This window comes from Delphinus delphis, chromosome 9 (genome assembly GCF_949987515.2).
Source record: "Delphinus delphis chromosome 9, mDelDel1.2, whole genome shotgun sequence".
Taxonomy (NCBI): Eukaryota; Metazoa; Chordata; class Mammalia; order Artiodactyla; family Delphinidae; genus Delphinus; species Delphinus delphis.
Genome location: NC_082691.1, coordinates 24,832,663 through 24,853,257, shown reverse-complemented (window position 1 = coordinate 24,853,257; position 20,595 = coordinate 24,832,663). Strand labels below are relative to the sequence as shown.

The window sequence follows — 20,595 nt, the reverse complement described above, 5'->3', positions numbered from 1 at the left end:
AAACTCCCTAACTCTGATGCTTGTACATTTCATATCAAAAGACATTGTAACTGTATCGTGCCTTTCTTCTAACGCCATGAATTACTTTGTCTTATTTGTTGACCTAGAGATTTTTTTTAATGGGGAAATTGAAACACAAAGAGTTGAAATGAATGCATTGAATTACTAGCTTTAGAATTAGGGTCATCTAAACCCATCCAGTTTTTAGAAATAGAAGTGGGTCCTAGAGAAGCAGATGTCTGATTCATGTTGTAAGACAATTTAGTAATAGATAATGGAGAATCTGGCGTTTCACTCCAGTCTTGTGTGGTTTCCGTAACACCATGGTTTGTTCAGAGACACAGAGAAAAATATTGAAGCAGTCACAATAGGAACGAATTTCTTCTGATCCTAACATTATCAAATGTACTAAAAAATTGTAGAGGCCTCTTTGACTACCAAGGCTAAATATATCATAAGTTCCTGTAAAAGGAGCAAAAGTTTTTATGTTCTTTGTGAATTTAGGAGGCCTTGATTTTAAGTTGACTTTGGACTCTCTACCCCATTTTGCAGATCTTTTACTAAATTTGAAGTACAAAGGTGATAATTATGTGTACAGAAAAAGTAATATAATTTAACATCCTCTCACTTGGCTAATATGTACATCAGTATCTGTCCCTGACTTTAAGTGTTCAGACTATCCAGTCCTAGTAATGAGTGGATACCAGCCTGATGACTGCCACATGACAGGGTCTCCAGCTGGGTTTAAAGCCACTTACCTTGAAACTTCTATTTTGCTACATTAATTTAAAGGTAGATATATGGGACTGTAATGCCCTCTATGTAGTCACCTGGTCACTTGATTATTGCTGTTACGGGAAAATAGTACTCATCAACTTTAGTGTAACTATTAAAATGTCCTTGATATCTTCCTATGCCTGAAGTATATAGAATACATATGTAGAAAGCATATTGTCCCATTTCTCAGGGCTCTTACAGAGTACCAAGAGACGGAATCGTATATAGCAGATCTTTTTTTTTTTTTTGGCCACGTCACGTGGCACGCAGATCCCAGTTCCCTGACCAGGAATCAAACCTGCGCCCCCTGCAGTGGAAGCGCGCAGAGTCCTAACCACTGGACCACTGGGGAAGTCCAAGAGATTTTAATCTATGAGTAGATTTCCTTAGCCTACTCCCAGCCTGACCAAGTATATTGGCTTCTTCACTCAAAGCCTAGAGTGAAGTGGTTAACAATGAAATAGATGCTATGAGTTTGATTCCCAGTTTGGTCACATGCTAACCAGTTAAACCTGGGCAGGTTATTTAATTTCTTTGTACCTCAGTTTCCTTATCTGTAAAATAGGGATACTAATAATAACATTAGATTGAACTATATGAAATTAGTATTTTTTAAAGTCAAAATAAGTGGAATATTAAATATTTAATATTTAATTAATTATTTATCCTCATAGGTTAATTAAATATTTATCCTCATAGGTTATTGTAAGAATGAATAAATGTGAGCACTCAGAACAGTGTTAGCACATTCAGTAAACATTGACTATTATTATTATACAAATATTCTCCACCCCTTAGAGGGAGAACTCTCATCTCACTTACTTTCCAGATTGCTTTAACTACTTCGTTCATAGGATTCCTGTCTAAACCAGTCATCTGGCAAGAACTCATGTAAAATCCTGTGACACTACTTCTTCTATTTAATCACTCTTCTATTTATTCTCCATCCAGTGAAATCAAAACTTCCCTAGAAAGCAGAAACATGCTGAAAAGAGTCTTTATCCTCTCCACTCACTACTACAATTTGTTCTGTTTAGGACCAGTTACAAGCAGTCTTCCCATTTCAAAAAATATTCTCCTATGTGTGTACATGATGCATATGTGTGTGTGTGCGTGCTGAGAGAGAATGAATTAGAATATTAGTACCAGTTGTGTTGAGAGTCAAAAAGTGGTTTCAGTCTCAGGTTATCAAGTCAACAGTTAAACCACAGAATAATATTTGGTGAAATGGATCAGATCTAATGTGTTTCTGAAACTCAGAAATCAGCTGTCAAGAGTTTATGGAAGAACCTAAAATGGGAGATTTTGTATTTGGCATGAAAAGTAAACTATGTTGATATTAAATTGGGCTAGAGGAAGAAAATTACACATGCTGATCTGCTTTTTCTTAAAACATTTTAAAGTGATTTTATTATTGGAGCTAATAGGCAAATATATGTGTTTAAACCATGTTATTCTGCTCTTTAAATTTATAATTTGTTTTAGAGTATTTCATGTTCTCATATATTATCATTAAATTTAAAACAAATGCTACCATCTTTAACAACCTATACTTCTGGCACTTTTTTTTAGCTTTTTAGATACTATAATAATGTAAAAACTATTTTATCATATCTGGAAATGCTCTAAGCATATATTATGAAATTAATTTTACTATTAAATATGTACTGTTGATTTGAAATTCTAGTCATTTTAATGAACATAAATAATTGTTATTTCAATTTATTTTATCTGGAAGCACTTTTTTGGCTACTGAAGGATCATTCTTTTCAAGAATGGGGGAAGGAAATGATGGTATAATTGAATGATGGTATAATTGAACATTAGTTTTTAATTGGAAATAAAGGTATCTTTAATTTCCTTCTTGGTGTTCTACAGTTAATATCATAGGGAAATTAAATTGAAATTATTTTAAATTGCCTGTTATATAATATTCACCAAACATATATCAAGTGACATTAACAGTGTCAAGTGATAAGTTAATCTTTGTAAATGGTGGCAGAACTTTGACCTTTTTCTGAAGTCCTCTGGTAATTTCTACTTTCCACATTCGTGGCAGCTCATGCCATTGACTTTTAGTGTGTCTAGCAAGAGTGCATAAACCTGCTGGGCCCACACAAATCTATTAGGAATCAAAGTCTAAAATACTGGTAAAAAAAGTTTCCAGTTATAATGCATAAAAAGCACAAAGTCCCTAAAAAATATCCCTTGGAAATAACGAGTAAAGAAATACATATATATATACATATACACACACACACATATACACATGAAGTAAAATGTATGGACTAGTTTAGGCCATTTCAAAGGCTGGTGTCTGGTGCCATCTTTTAGAACTGGAAGGCATCATAGAGTCCCAATTCTATATTTAAAACTTAGGTAACAACAGGATATGATTTTCTGATCTTTTTAAATTAAGCACTTCTTTTTTTTTATGGTGCTTGTATACAGGTAATAACTTTGCCAAGTTGCTACTAGTCCATTAAATACAGCAAGTAATCTGCAATGAGTTTCAATTGTAGACAAAACTGACCAGTAGTAAAACTTGTATATATTTGTAAAATAACAGAATTAACCTAAGTGCTCTGAGTCAGTGGTAAGATACTTGGCTCTCTGGGATTACACATAATTCAAAGATTTGACTTATATTGCATGCCGAACAGATACATATGCCAATCTCATTTAAAAAATAATTTTTTAGGGCTTCCCTGGTGGCGCAGTGGTTGAGAGTCCGCCTGCCGATGCGGGGGACACGGGTTCGTGCCCCGGTCTGGGAAGATCCCACATGCCGCGGAGTGGCTGGGCCCGTGAGCTGTGGCCGCTGAGCCTGCGAGTCCGGAGCCTGTGCTCCGCAATGGGAGAGGCCACAGTGGTGAGAGGCCCGTGTACCGCAAAAAAAAAAAAAAAAAAAAATTAATAATAATAATTTTTCAAACTAAATAAAAAAGAAACAGTTTTATTTAAATAAAGAAAAAGTCCCAGCATCTTTACATGATTCAAATGGACAAGATCATCATGGATATATGAACATCCGAGAGCAAACTCAGGCTTAGTCTTAAATGTACCACACAGCCCCTAACCATTGAAGGTATTCTGATGATGTCTTAGTCTGTGGATATTGAGCTGGGTTACAATGTAAATCAAAGATTGCAGATAACCCTCATTTCAAAAACAAGAAGGGAAAACACTCTATTTATTTATTTTATCCCTGCTTTGTTACCCTGCCCTAGTGAAATTATACTTTCAAAGTCATTACTGACGATGTTCTAACCATTATTTCCTTAATTTTCATCTGCCTGAGATCATTTTATTCTTTCCCTGAAAATTGGCTTCCTATTAACTTCCCAAAAAATGCACTCTATTGTTTTCATTGCTCCATATAAAATAATTTTACCCTTTTCTGTTTTTGTCTTCCTACCTACCTCAGAATGCACATATCCTATAGTAATTTCTCTGCCCTTTTGTCTCTATATTCAAATTCTCCTTAAGCAAATCTACTGTTTAGTTTTATCTGTATTCCCTATAATAATGATCAAATCTCTTGAGCTCTGACCTCTGAAATATACACTGATGTTCATATCAAATCGCTTATAAAATGTCTGTTTTTTATTCTTCTAAGGTATACAGTTCTATCAATAACAACTGGACATCTTGCAGTTTGTTCTTTTTACTCCTCTCTCTCCCTGTTTAGTCCCTCTATCCCATTGTATCCCATCACCCATCAGTTCTAGGTACTCCACCACACTAAACCAGAGTGCCTTTTGTTATGTGCAGACTCTGCAAAGATCTTTCTAAAGGGAGTCTTAAATTCTCCTTGAAAGTGGTCATGTCCTACATAGCGCTTCCTGTTTTCGGTCTCCTCACTTTCCAGTACATTCTATTGTAGAATTATAGAGTACAAAACTGTGTAAATCATCTAGTCTCTCCCTTTAGATTGCCTAGGTATGGAAACTAACTCGTCCTCCTTTTGGCTAGGTGAGTTGGCAAGTTGATTTAGGGTCTTGTGACTGTAAAATGGGTAAAATAGTAATACCTTCTCATAGATATTTCTGAAGATTAAATGAATTAGTATATATGCAGCTCTTAGTAGGACTAAATAAATGCTTTATTAGTATATAGTATGGTATATTAGTATGTATGGTATATAGCATATTAGTATATAGTATATTTGATATCAATCTCTGAATGCAGATTTTGTTATATCTAACACCTACCAGAAAACATAAACCATCTACTATTGCCTATCATTTCATTAATTAGTCTTCTAACTGATGTTCAAAGCTTCCTAAATCTTACCCCATGTTATTATTTTTCTAATTGTCTCTCCTGTTAATCCTATATTTTTGGCACATTTTTTAATATTCCTCCTTCCCTCGTCACAACATTTACTTGCATTTCCACAACTTTTCCCATAGTATTAAACAGTCCTTTGACACTTTTATTGGAGCCTTCTTTGGACTTTCAAAATTTTGTACTTCAAAATCCAATTCAAATCTCACCTTCTTCCTGAAGTTATTGAACACTCTGAGAAAGTTCTCTTTCTAAATAATATTTATTTTCTACAGTATATGCTTTAGAATTCAATTATAGAGTTTCACAGGTCTCTGTAGTTTTTACAATATGCTTTCCCCAGTTAAAACTTATATTTCTTGAGATAAATATTTATTTTATTCTCTCTTGGCCTCTATACAAAAGCAAATTTCTGATGTCTGAAAACTCTTATTTCCTCAGGATTAGCCATTGTGAACTTAGAGATAAACAGTAAACAATTAAAATAGATGCTGGCACCCCTCATGCCATCTAACAGGGTCTAAATGAATAATACTGTTGAATAATAAGAAAGAACAGATGACCACTATTAAGCTACAGATGATCAATTATGTATCAAAAAAGTCTTAGTCTAAAATGCTGTGCACTGGAAGATTATTGTCACTTTTCTATTCTGAAGATTTTTCCACAAAATAAGTTATAGTCTCTGTGTTAGAACTGATCCTGTTCTCTCGCCCCAGAATATACAGAAGAGAAGAAAGTTTATAGAGCAGAAAGGGTGTTGAACAATGGCAATTCCCTCTCGCACTATTAGATTCTCCCCACCTCACCATCACCTGTCTGTCTCTATTGAACTGTATTAAAAATAGGGCTTCCCTCGTGGCACAGTGGTTAAGAATCCACCTGCCCATGTAGGGGACATGGGTTCGAGCCCTGGTCCAGGAAGATCCCACGTGCCGCAGAGCAACTAAACCCGTGCGCCACAACTACTGAGCCTGTGCTCGAGAGCCCGCGAGCCACAACTACTGAAGCCGATGCGCCTAGAGCCCGTGCTCCACAGCAAGAGAAGCCACCACAATGAGAAGCCCGTGCACCGCAACGAAGTGTAGCCCCTGCTCACCACAGCTAGAGAAAGCCCACGTGCAGCAACAAAGACCCAATACAGCCAAAAATAAATAAATATATAAAATATAATAATAATAATATCAAGAAAACTGGGAATTCCAAGGAAGGAGATGGAATTTAATGTATATTTTCAGTTAAATGCATGAGGTTGAAATTTTTGCAGTCTGTTAGCAAGAGAAAGGATAGAAATGACTATACTGTTATTAAGCAAATATAGCATGCAAGTATAGAAACTGTACCTAAAAATGTCCTATTTTTTAAAAATCTGTTATATTAAGACAAGAGCTATAATGGTACAGTGAGAAAAGTTTTTAAATTTAAAGACTAAGCATTTTAGCTAAACCGAAAAAACACTGGAAAATAGTAACTTCTTGTCCGGGGTAACTAGATTTGAAATTAAATCTTCATATTTATTTGTCAATTAGGTCAGTGCTTTAGTGAAATATAATTGTATATGTTTATACTCCTAGTAAGAGTAAGATGTTAAACATGGATGAATGGATGAGACAGATCAAGGTCTTAGCAGGAACAGAAACTTCAGTATGAGTTGGTAGTCTAGCCCATTTTCAGATTCAGTTCTTGTTGTTCTCCATGTGCACTGTGCTTACTAACGTCTAGACCGCTGACATCTGAATCAGGCTGAGAGCTGAGGCCAGCATTCAGATATGTTTTATTTGGCTAGCACTATATTTTATTTATTTATTTATTTATTTTTAGTGAATGAAATAATACTTTATAATTTTGATTAAGAGGTAAAGGAATAGAGAACAATTGAATTTGAGATATTCGAGAGAATAATTTGGAAATTAATCTTTCAGTGTTTACTTTCAATGTTCATACAATGAACTAGGCTTCTATTCAGCCTCACTATACATGATATGATGCATCACATAACTTTGTGTAAGTTGCCACAAATACAGGATACCTAATATACAATGAATGAAAGAAATTTTGTCAGCAAGACTGCCCTCATAGCTCCATTTCACTTTATATTTGTTTTTCAGTTTTCTTAGATTTTCAATGTATTTATACACAAACTCATTTTGTCTATAGCATTGAAATAGTAAAAAAAAAAAAACAAAAAAAAACAAACCAAAAGAATCAAACTTTTTTTTTTTTTTTTTTTTTTTGCAGTACACGAGCCTCTCACTGTTGTGGCCTCTCCCGTTGTGGAGCACGGGCTCCGGACGCGCAGGCTCAGCGGCCATGGCTCACGGGCGCAGCCGCTCCGCGGCATGTGGGATCTTCCCGGACTGGGGCACGAACCCGTGTCCCCTGCATTGGCAGGCGGACTCTCAACCACTGCACCACCAGGGAAGCCCCAAACCTTTTAATAAGAATATCAAAATTTCATCTTTTTTTTTTCTTTCACATATGTACTTCATTTTTCATCAATGGTAAAAAAAAAAGCCTAACCTGCTTCACCTTGTAAGATTTTACAAAAAGGGTATATACTTCCAAACATATGTACAACAGATTTTTTTTTACACAATCAGAGGAACCAACAAAATATCCACAAATGTTGCATGCTAATTGCTCATCAACTAGCTCCACACACTTTTTCATGGTTTTGCTTCACTGTCTCCATCTTCTCTTTGTGTAAAAGCAGTGTAGCATTGTATTTTAAAAATGAACATACATGCCTTTGGGCAGAGCACACACTTTTAAATTCACAATAGTCCTTGTCTTGTTTTTACCTTGTTCTTGGTAGTTCCCCATTTTTTTTTTTTTTTTTTTTTTAAACCTTGTCTCCAAACCCCTGAAGCCATTTGAATTTGCCATCCCTGATTTAGGACTTCAGCAGATCTACTTTCCTTTATTCTAGTCTTCCTTCTCTTTATCAATTAAAGTTGGTGAGTATGAAAGTGAATTAGAAGGAACTAGGGTGGGAGATAAATTCTAGTTTGTTGTACAAAGCCTATATATTAAGTCACTTTATTTTTAGTGACTTAACACATAGGTGACTAAATATATTTTAGTCACTTTTATTTTTAGTTTTGTTAAAACTATAGTCAACTTGTTACATATATACTAGGATATGTTCTAAATTACATTTCTGGAAGTATCTTCTAAAAGTCAATTATCAAACTTCATCAATAAGAAATGTTCATAAGACAATCATATATTATTACACATATCATATAGAGCAGTTTACCAAACAGAAATAATTTTTACCAGTTTTACCAAATATTCCTACATCAATATTAAACACAATTTTGTTTAAGTTATATATATATTAAATATGATTTTACTTTTCTCAACATTAATCAAACTGCACCCATTTTATAAATGTACCCTCACAAAATAACACTCATTTCTCATTCAAAAGCTTATCAGCATACTCTATTGACATAATTAAATGTAATTATTTCTACTTACCTGCATACCTATAATAGTTTTTTATCAGAAATTAAATATTTAGACCTAAGATGACAGTGCATTCATATAGAATATGAATGGTAGAATATACATCATACTGTGACCACTTCTCTATCATGTAGTTTCAGTAGTTCACAATCACGTTTGTGTTGGAGACACATTATTGCCAGTTACAATGAAATATCAAACAGCCACCCTAAGCCAAAAAGGGATGGAAGATAGAATGAATCAGGACAGCAAGAAATATTCTTGAAATTACTTGTACCTTTTTAATTGTCTTCTCAATAAGCATGTCTCCAACTGGCATTAGAATACCTCCAAACACAGCCAGGGCTGCACCAATGACAGCACCAGCGATGAGCCCACAGTTTCGATCGCAGCCCATTTTTCTTGTTCTGGGAAAAAACTAAGGTTCAGCACCTGCTTCCTTCAAACTCCCAGGTCTGATGAAGGTGGTTTCCAAGAGGTCTGGTTCTATCATTAGAAGGAGATCATAAAACAGAAGCATAAGTATCAAACAAAAAGATCAAAGTACAAGGAAAACACGCAACTGAAACAGATCATTCTGCCAGTTATAAACAGATGCTTTTTTTAAAAAAAAAAATAAAACTTTCTAGGTCTTGTCCTTTCTTGATTTGACCTACCTACCAGTGGTAGAAGTAATAAATAATGTCACATAGAGCAGTTCTTCGAAGTTCTCCTCTTTAAAATTTTCTTTCTATGGATGATTAACATTCTGAAATCTTATCTAAGGAGAATATGCTTACTGTACTCTCGCCCTCTGCTTACCTTGCATCAGCCTGGGACACTTACGGGCATCTTCACCCTCTATCTGGCTTCTCCACCCCAACACAACCATCTGCACCCTAACTGGAGTTCTCCTGCAAACTGAATGTGGGTGGACTGATGTCTATCACATCTAAATGCTAAGCAAGTTTGGTGACAGATGTTTTCTTTACCTTTTTCACAAATAGAGAGATACGGATTTTACAGGAAATGATCTGATGAGTCTCAGAGGAATCAATTCTTGTAATCAATTGTAAGCTATCTGTTAAAACAAAAAAGCATGAGTAAATTGGGAAAATACATTGCCAGAAAATTAGCACTAGACTACTCCCTAATAACATCAAAATTATAATTATTAAAAGAAAATTCCACTTTCATCAATATTGAGTTCATGCCTGCATTCTTTCTTATACACGGTGTTGAAAACATTGAAATATTTTAAAGAAGAGTACTTCATTTCTTTTTTTTTTAACATCTTTATTGGAACATAATTGCTTTACAATGGTGTGTTAGTTTCTGCTTTATAACAAAGTGAATCAGTTATACATATACACGTTCCCATATCTCTTCCCTCCTGCATCTTCCTCCCTCCCACCCTCCCTATCCCACCCCTCTAGGTGGTCACAAAGCACCGAGCTGATCTCCCTGTTTTATGCGGCTGCTTCTCACTAGCTATCCACTTTACGCTTGGTAGTGTATATATGTCCATGCCACTCTCTCACCTCGTCACAACCTCCCCCTCCCCCTCCCCATATCCTCAAGGAAGTCCATGCTCTAGTAGGTCTGTGTCTTTATTCCCGTCTTGCCCCTAGGTTCTTCATGACCTTTTTTTTTTTTCTTAGATTCCATATGTATGTCCATCGACAGATGAATGGATAAAGAAGATGTGGCGCATATATACAATGGAATATTACTCAGCCATAAAAAGAAACAAAATTTAGTCAATTTCTTTTTTTAATAACTGATTTTTAGGTAGTCTAAAGGTGAAAAGACTTTAAAGAAAATATGTAGAGGATGTCTAGTTTCTGTGATAGTCATTGCTTTCTTGCTGGTCTCACATATATATTTTTTAACATATTCAAGGGCAATATTGTTCATTCTGTCATGGGCAACTGACTCATGCCAGTTCTGTTAAAAGCAACTAGATTGTGTCAATATGTATTTCACTTAGTCAGTCTTATCTTTGCAAGAAAACTCTTAGTGGAATAAGTAGATCCTATTGTAACAAGGTTAATAAGACTTTATTATTCAAATATTGAAAACATACTCATTTGAGCTATTTTGGTTGCAATCGCATTTTTTATAATGGGGTTGACCTGACATCAATAAACAGAATGTGCTTTGTAGCTTATAAACAAATATTCCCTACTTCAAAATGCCCCTGGCCAAGGAAAACAAAAATGCCAACAGAATGGAGGCTACAGACAAAAAAGAGGCACACATAATATTTTTCTCAACCTTGTAAGTAGAATAATAATTATATTTTGTTATGGTCTCAGATTTTCCCTCCATAGCTTTGTTGTGGTTGAAGTACCACTCTGATGATTTTATTAGTAGTTCTTTCCACTTGAGGAAACATTTAGTTTTTTTAAAATATTCATTGCATAGCTAAGAAAATAGTGTTAAGACTAATGTTAAGAAAATAAGACTTTTCCCCAAAATGGAAAAAGATGTTATAAAATTTTTTCATGGCAATTTATTTATTTTTCATCCTTTAGGATTTCCCTTTACCAATGCCTTATAGCTAGGATACTTCCACTGTAAATCAGGATGAGCAAACTGATTCACACTGAGGTCCTCATGGCTAAGAAGCTTGAATAGTCATGAGTGTCACATGTTTTTTTCCAATGTAAACAAAACACACAAGCCTAAACAAGTGATTTATTTTTCCTGTGGAATTTTATGTGTCCCTGAGCAAGTAGAGTCGGCTTTTTATTAATTGCTTGGGGGTGGAGGGGGAAGAATATACGCTACCTCCTATGGCTTTGGCCAGGATTGTCATAATGCAATGGAACAAATTATTTAAACCTGATAATAATGACTAGATATTCACAAGTAGAATCTCCTTTGCAAAGGATAATTGTATAGCACCTTAAAATTTTTGTGAAGCATCATCCTTTTTGTTTTTGTTTTTTTCTGTTTTTTTTATTTTTGCAGTACGCGGGCCTCTCACTCTTTTGGCCTCTCCCGCCGCGGAGCACAGGCTCCAGACGCGCAGGCTCAGCGGCCATGGCTCACGGGCCCAGCCGCTCCGCGGCATGTGGGATCTTCCCGGGCCGGGGCACGAACCCGTGTTCCCTGCATCGGCAGGCAGACTCTCAACCACTGCGCCACCAGGGAAGCCCTGAAACATCATCTTTTAAACGATCATTGTAATTGCTGAGTAGAGAATGTCACCCAGGTGTTCTGTACTGTATACAAGTGATCATATTCAGGGGAGCTTATCAAGTAATATTTTACTGAATGCCTATTTCATAGACCATTCCCCAGTTCAAAATCTGCAAGTTATACTTAAGGTAGTCATCAAAATACAGGGATCGAGCCTGCTGTAACTGAGAGACTGGAGAATAAACTGAAGCGTGATGGGCTACTCTCTTGCCAGCTGACCTTGGGCAAGTCACTTAATAGCTCTATTCCTCAGTTTCCTCATGTGTAAAATAAGATGCTAAGATGAGATCCCCAGTTTTTAATTTAGGCAGCTGAACTGGTTCTTCACTCAAATTCTTACATGGAAGACCAGGCAGAGTGACTTTGATTACAGCAGTGGCAGCAGTGGTGGGAACCCCAAGACCCTGATTCCCAACTTGGTCTCCCCACTCCCAACTAACACTATCCTATCCCATGTTTAGGAAACTTGAGGAGAATCTCTGTAGAAACAAATGGACTGCAATTCATTAAAAAATTGGGACACGAAATCCCGAGGGTCAAATTCTAGTTTTGTTTCTATAACATCATGAATCTATTAAAAAATACAACTCAAAGATAAAATCATCTCTTTCCGAAAGATATTGTATTTTCTATAGAAACACCACTAAAAATTATTCAATATTAATGTTATTTGCAATTCTGACAGATGGAATATAAAATGAGTTAAACATTACAATTCTATGGTTTCTGAGATGGACAGAGGTGTGTATTATTTGCCCCTTTCCAGATCTATGCCATCACCTAGTTAAGAATCTACCTGACCTTTCCCAGAATCATTCTCCTTTATTCAAGCAGCCCCACGGACTACAGGAAAGAGTTTCTGCAAGGGGCAAAGAGTCTCAAGAAAGTCCACTGGACGACCCAGGGGGCAACAGGTTATTCAGTGCCTCTCTAAACATGAAAACTCATTATTATGACTTCCAAGGACCCTGAGCCCAGAGATGTGAAGTCATGGGCAGACCTGGGTACTGCCTAGGCTCTGTCTGCTTTGAATTTAAAACTGAAGTGAGATAGTATACACAGCCCACTGCTGTTGAGTCAAGTTCATCAGAAAACAAAAGTGTCAATAATTTTTGGGGTTGAATTGCATGGTTAGACAGTTCCTAGTCTGACACTGTCTGGATGATGCATAAGCAAAGATACAAGAGTTACTCTAACATTCCTGCATATGTGTACTGATATTTTCAACAGAAAAAGATTGAGTTTATCTAATTTTTCACATTTTCTATTGGCCGACATACTTTTGTTACCCTGATGTAAGTTTCCTTTTTTTTTTTCTCTCTAAGAATAGGCAAGGTATTTCACATGTGTAGTGTAGTCCTCCTTTATCAATGGCTTTGCTTTCCACAGTTTCACTTACCCATGGTCAAAAGTGGTCAGGTGAAGGTAACTGAACCTGTAGAAAGCAAAATCTTGGCTACAGGGGGACTACTTAGGGTTTGGTGCTATCTCTGGGTTCAGGCACCCAATGAGGGTCTTAGAAGGTATCCTCCACACCCGTGAATATGGGGGAACTACTTACTTGCATTCATTTATTATGCGTCAGTGCCCTGTCACCATAAGTTAAGTATTGCTATTATAATTATACTTTAACCTTATGCTTCATACTACAAAATTACAAATACAAGGTGACCCTTGAACAACGCAGAGGGGTTATGGACCCTGCGGGCAGTGGAAAATCCACATATAACTATACAGTCAGCCCTCCTTATCTGTAGTTCTGCATCTGTGGATCCAACCAACTACACACTGTGGATCAGGTAGTACTGTAGTATCTACTGAAAAAATTCTGTGTCAAAGTGGACCCACAAAGTTCAAACCTGTTCTGTTCAAGGGTCAACTGTAGTTTTATTCACCTGAAGCAAAGGAGGGACTACCAAATTAAGTAGGACATGAATTGAATACACAAAAGTTCAGGTTACTCAGGACATTCTATTCAAGAGCTTCATAAAAAAAGTGTAGTTATTCCCCACTCTCCTCTCACATGTAGCCATTTAGAGCACATAAAATTTGTGTTTTGCACACATGGTTTTCTCAGTAGTACAGCTTCTTACATAATAAAATTTATTTTACTTGCTAATATTAGATTAAGTTTTATTCTTTACTGTTATTTCTTCTTCATAATAAGACATTGAGGAGAGGACTGGCGGTGTTAACACAGCCTGCAGGGGGTTAGTGCACCACGGCTAGCCGGGAGGGAGTCCGGGAAAAGGTCTGGAGCTGCCGAAGAGGCAAGAGACTTTTCCTTCCCTCTTTGTTTCCGGGTGCGCCAGGAGAGGGGATTAAGAGCGCCGCTTAAAGGAGCTCCAGAGACGGGCGCGAGTCGCGGCTAAAAACGCGGACGCCAGAGACGGACATGAGACGCTAAGGCTGCTGCTGCTGCCACCAAGAAGCCTGTGTTCAAGCACAGGTCACTATCCATACCTCCCTTCCGGGGAGCCTGTGCAGCCCGCCACTGCCAGGGTCCCACTGCCAGGGACAACTTCCCCGGGAGAACACACGGTGCGCCTCAGGCTGGTGCAACGTCACACCGGCCTCTGCCACCACAGGCTCGCCCCGCATCCATATCCCTCCCTCCCCCCAGCCTGAGTGCGCCAGAGCCCCCGAATCAGCGGCTCCTTTAACCCCGTCCTGTCTGAGCGAAGAACACACGCCCTCCGGCGACCTACATGCAGAGGCGGGTCCAGATCCAAAGCTGAGCCCTTGGGAGCTGTGCGAACAAAGAATAGAAAGGGAAATCTCTCCTAGCAGCCTCAGGAGCAGCGGATTAAATCTCCACAATCAACTTGATGTACCCTGCATCTGTGGAATACCTGAATAGACAACGAATCATCCCAAATTGAGGAGGTGGACTTTGAGAGCAAGATTTATGATTTTTCCCCCTTTTCCTCTTTTTGTGAGTGTCTATGTGTATGCTTCTGTGTGAGATTTTGTCTGTACAGCATTGCTTTCACCTTTTGTCCTAGCGTTCTGTCCGTCCCTTTTTTTTTTTTAACTTAAAAAGTTTTTTTTTCTTAATAATTATTTTTTATTTTTATAACTTTATTTTATCTTACATTATTTTATTTTCTCTTCTTTCTTTTTCTTTCTTTCTACTTTTTCTCCCTTTTATTCTGAGCCGTGTGGATGAAAGGTTCTTGGCGCTGCAGCCAGGAGTCAGTGCTGTGCCTCTGAGGTGGGAGAGCCAACTTCAGGACACTGGTCCACAAGAGACCCCCCCAGCTCCACATAATATCAAACGGCGAAAATTTCCCAGAGATCTCCATCTCAACACCAACACCCAGCTTCACTTAATGACCAGCAAGCTACAGTGCTGGAAACCCTATTCCAAACAACTAGCAAAACAGGAACACAACCCCACCCATTAGCAGAGAGGCTGACTAAAATCATAATAAGGCCACAGACACCCCAAAACACACCACCAGACGTGGACCTGCCCACCAGAAAGACAAAATCCACCTTCATCCACCAGAACACAGGCACTAGTCCCCTCCACCAGGAAGCCTACACAACCCACTGAACCAACTTTAGCCACTGGGGACAGATACCAAAAACAATGGGAACTACGAACCTGCAGCCTGCGAAAAGGAGACCCCAAACACAGTCAGAGAAGCAAAATGAGAAGACAGAAAAACACACAGCAGATGAAGGAGCAAGATAAAAACCCACCAGACCTAACAAATGAAGAGGAAATAGGCAGTCTACCTGAAAAAGAATTCAGAATAATGATAGTAAAGTAGATCCAAAATCTTGGAAATAGAATAGAGAAAATGCAAGAAACATTTAGCAAGGACCTAGAAGAACTAAAGAGGAAACAAGCAATGATGAACAACACAATAAATGAAATGAAAAATACTCTAGATGGGATCAATAGCAGAATAACTGAGGCAGAAGAACGGATAAGTGACCTGGAAGAATAAATAGTGGAAATAACTACTGCAGATCAGAATAAAGAAAAAAGAATGAAAAGAACTGAGGACAGTCTCAGAGACCTCTGGGACAACATTAAATGCACCAACATTCGAAGTATAGGGGTCCCAGAAGAAGAAGAGAAAAAGAAAGGGACTGAGAAAATATTTGAAGAGATTATAGTTGAAAACGTACCTAATATGGGAAAGGAAATTGTTAATCAAGTCCAGGAAGCACAGAGAGTCCCATACAGGATAAATCCAAGGAGAAACATGGCAAGACACATATTAATCAAACTGTCAAAAATTAAATATAAAGAAAACATATTAAAAGTAGCAAGGGAAAAACAACAAATAACACACAAGGGCATCCCCATAAGGTTAACAGCTGATCTTTCAGCAGAAACTCTGCAAGCCAGAAGGGACTGGCAGGACATATTTAAAGTGATGAAGGAAAAAACCCTGCAACCAAGATTACTCTACACAGCAAGGATCTCATTCGGATTTGATGGAGAAATTAAAACCTTTACAGACAAGCTAAAGCTGAGAGAGTTCAGCACCACCAAACCAGCTTTACAACAAATGCTAAAGGAACTTCTCTAGGCAAAAAACACAAGAGAAGGAAAAGACCTACAATAACGAACCCAAAACAATTAAGAAAATGGGAATAGGAACATACATATCGATAATTACCTTAAATGCAAATGGATTAAATGCTCCCACCAAAAGACACAGATTGGCTGAATGGATACAAAAACAAGACACATATATATGCTGTCAACAAGAGACCCACTTCAGACCTAGGGACACATACAGACTGAAAGTGAGGGGATGGAAAAAGATATTCCATGCAAATGGAAACCAAAAGAAAGCTGGAGTAGCAATTCTCATATCAGACACAATAGACTTTAAAATATAGACTATTACAAGAGACAAAGAAGGACACTACATATGAGCAAGGGATCAATCCAAGAAGAAGATATAACAATTGTAAATATTTATGCACCCAACATAGGAGCACCTCAATACATAAGGCAAATACTAACAACCATAAAAGGGGAAATCGACAGTAACACATTCATAGTAGGGGACTTTAACACCCCACTTTCACCAATGGACAGATCATCCAAAATGAAAATAAATAAGGAAACACGAGCTTTAAATGATACATTAAACAAGATGGACTTAATTGATATTTATAGGACATTCCATCCAAAAACAACAGAATACACATTTTTCTCAGGTGCTCATGGAACATTCTCCAGGATAGATCATATCTTGGGTCACAAATCAAGCCTTGGTAAATTTAAGAAAATTGAAATTGTATCAAGTATCTTTTCCGAGCACAACGCTATGAGACTAGATATCAATTACAGGAAAAGATCTGTAAGAAATACAAACACATGGAGGCTAAACAATAGACTACTTAATAACCAAGAGATCACTGAAGAAATCAAAGAGGAAATCAAAAAGTACCTAGAAACAAATGACAATGGAGACACGACGACCCAAATCCTATGGGATGCAGCAAAAGCAGTTCTAAGAGGGAAGTTTATAGCAATAAAATCCTACCTTAAGAAACAAGAAACATCTCGAATAAACAACCTAATCTTGCACCTAAAGCAATTAGAGAAAGAAGAACAAAAAAACCCCAAAGTTAGCAGAAGGAAAGAAATCATAACGATCAGACCAGAAATAAATGAATAAGAAATGAAGGAAATGACAGCAAAGAACTATAAAAGTAAAAGCTGGTTGCTGGAGAAGATAAACAAAATTGATAAACCATTAGCCAGACTCATCAAGAAAAAAAGGGAGAAGACTCAAATCAATAGAATTAGAAATGAAAAAGGAGAAGTAACAACTGACACTGCAGAAATACAAAAGATCATGAGAGATTACTATAAGCAACTCTATGCCAATAAAATGGACAACCTGGAAGAAATGGACAAATTCTTAGAAATGCACAACCTGCCAAGACTGAATCAGGAAGAAATAGAAAATATGAACAGGCCAATCACAAGCACTGAAATTGAGACTGTGATTGAAAATTTTACAACAAACAAAAGCCCAGGACCAGATGGCTTCACAGGTGAATTCTATCAAACATTTAGAGAAGAGATAACACCTATCCTTCTCAAACTCTTCCAAAATATAACAGAGGGAGGAACACTCCCAAACTCATTCTACGAGGCCACAGTCACCCTGATACCAAAACCAGACAAGGATGCCACAAAGAAAGAAAACTACAGGCCACTATCACTGATGAACATAGATGCAAAAATCCTCAACAAAATACTAGCAAACAGAATCCAACAGCACATTAAAAGGATCATACACCATGATCAAGTTGGGTTTATTCCAGGAATGCAAGGATTCTTCAATATACGCAAACTGAACAACGTGATACACCATATTAACAAACTGAAGGAGAAAAACCATATGATCATCTCAACAGATGCAGAGAAAGCTTTCGACAAAATTCAACACCCATTTATGATAAAAACCCTGCAGAAAGTAGGCATAGAGGGAACTTTCCTCAACATAATAAAGGCCATATATGACAAACCTACAGCCAACATCATCCTCAATGGTGAAAAACTGAAAGAATTTCCACTAACATCAGGAACAAAACAAGGTTGCCCACTCTCACCACTCTTATTCAACATAGTTTTGGAAGTTTTAGCCACAGCAATCAGAGAAGAAAAGGAAAAAAAAGGAATCCAAATCAGAAAAGAAGAAGTAAAGCTGTCACTCTTTGCAGATGACATGATACTATACATAGAGAATCCTAAAGATGCTACCAGAAAACTACTAGAGCTAATCAATGAATTTGGTAAAGTTGCAGGATACAAAATTAATGCACAGAAATCTCTTGCATTCCTATACACTAATGATGAAAAATCTGAAAGAGAAATTAAGGAAACACTCCCATTTACCATTGCAACAAAAAGAATAAAATATCTAGGAATAAAGCTACCTAAGGAGACCAAAGACCTATATGCAGAAAATTATAAGACACTGATGAAAGAAATTAAAGATGATACAAATAGATGGAGAGATATACCATGTTCTTATATAGGAAGAATTAACATTGTGAAAATGACTCTACTACCCAAAGCAATGTACAGATTCAGTGCAATCCCTATCAACCTACCACTGGCATTTTTCACAGAACTAGAACAAAAAATTTCACAATTTGTATGGAAACACAAAAGACCCCGAATAGCCAAAGCAATCTTGAGAACGAAAAACGGAGCTGGAGGTATTAGGCTCCCTGACTTCAGACTATACTGCAAAGCTACTGCAATCAAGATAGTATGGTACGGGCACAAAAACAGAAATGTAGATCAATGGAGAAGGATAGAAAGCCCAATGATAAACCCACACACATATGGTCACCTTATCTTTGATAAAGGAGGCAGGAATGTACAGTGGAGAAAGGACAGCCTCTCCAATAAGTGGTGCTGGGAAAACTGGACAGCTACATGTAAAAGTATGAGATTAGAACACTCCCTAACACCATACACAAAAATAAGCTCAAAATGGATTAAAGATCTAAATGTAAGGCCAGAAACTATCAAACTCTTAGAGGAAAACATAGGCAGAACACTCTGTGACATAAATCACAGCAAGATCCTTTTTGACCCATCTCCTAGAGAAATGGAAATAAAAACAAAAATAAATGGGACCTAATGAAACTTCAAAGCTTTTGCACAGCAAAGGAAACCATAAACAAGACCAAAAGACAACCCTCAGAATGGGAGAAAATATTTGCAAATGAAGCAACTGACAAAGGATTAATCTCCAAATTTACAAGCAGCTCATGCAGCTCAATAACAAAACAACAAACAACCCAATCCAAAAATGGGCAGAAGACCTACATAGACATTTCTCCAAAGAAGATATACAGATTGCCAACAAACACATGAAAGAATGCTCAACATCATTAATCATTAGAGAAATGCAAATCAAAACTACAATGAGATAGCATCTCACACTGGTCAGAATGGCCATCATCAAAAAACCTAGAAACAATAAATGATGGAGAGGGTGTGGAGAAAAGGGAACACTCTTGCACTGCTGGTGGGAATGTGAATTGGTACAGCCACTGTGGAGAACAGAATGGAGGTTCCTTAAAAACCTGCAAATAGAACTACCATACGACCCAGCAAACCCACTCCTGGGCATATACCCTGAGAAAACCATAATTCAAACAGAGTCATGTACCAAAATGTTCATTGCAGCTCTATTTACAATAGCCTGGAGATGGAAGCAACCTACATGTCCATCATTAGATGAATGGATAAAGAAGATGTGGCATATATATACAATGGAATATTACTCAACCATAAAAAGAAACGAAATTGAGGTGGATGGACCTAGAGTCTGTCATACAGAGTGAAGTCAGTCAGAAAGAGAAAGACAAATACCGTATGCTAACACATATATATGGAATCTAAGAAACAATAACAATGTCATGAAGAACCTATGGGTAAGACAGGAATAAAGATACAGACCTACTAGAGAATGGACTTGAGGATATGGCAAGGGGGAAGGGTAAGCTGTGACAAAGTGAGAGAGTGGTATGCACATATACACACTACCGAACGTAGAATAGATAGCTGGTGGGAAGCAGCTGCATAGCACAGGGAGATCAGCTCGGTGCTTTGTGACCACCTCGAGGGGTGGGATACGGAGGGTGGGAGGGAGGGAGACACAAGAGGGAAGAGATATGGGAACACATGTATATGTATAACTGATTCACCTTGTTGTAAAGTGGAAACTAACACACCATTGTAAAGCAATTATACTCCAATAAAGATGTAGAAAAAGAAAAAAAGAAAGCACATTTTACTCAAACATAAACAAAAACTAAGATATTGATATCTGTAATAACTTATTGCTTGCTTAAAGTACTTAAATT

General features: G+C 37.3%; 1 protein-coding gene across 7 annotated transcripts in view; it reads right to left on the bottom strand.

Moving 5' to 3' along the window:
- Positions 1–20,595, bottom strand: part of LOC132430955 (platelet glycoprotein 4) — an 83,137-nt gene that overhangs the window by 22,419 nt on the left and 40,123 nt on the right. For all 7 annotated transcript variants that reach the window (XM_060020329.1, XM_060020328.1, XM_060020330.1 and 4 more), the window contains exons 2-3: positions 9,510–9,598; positions 8,816–9,024 (exon numbers count right to left, since the gene is read on the bottom strand). In XM_060020329.1, the coding sequence (XP_059876312.1) occupies positions 8,816–8,935 (120 nt within the window). In that variant the 5' untranslated portion in view covers positions 8,936–9,024; positions 9,510–9,598. The remainder of the gene's footprint in view (positions 1–8,815; positions 9,025–9,509; positions 9,599–20,595) is intronic.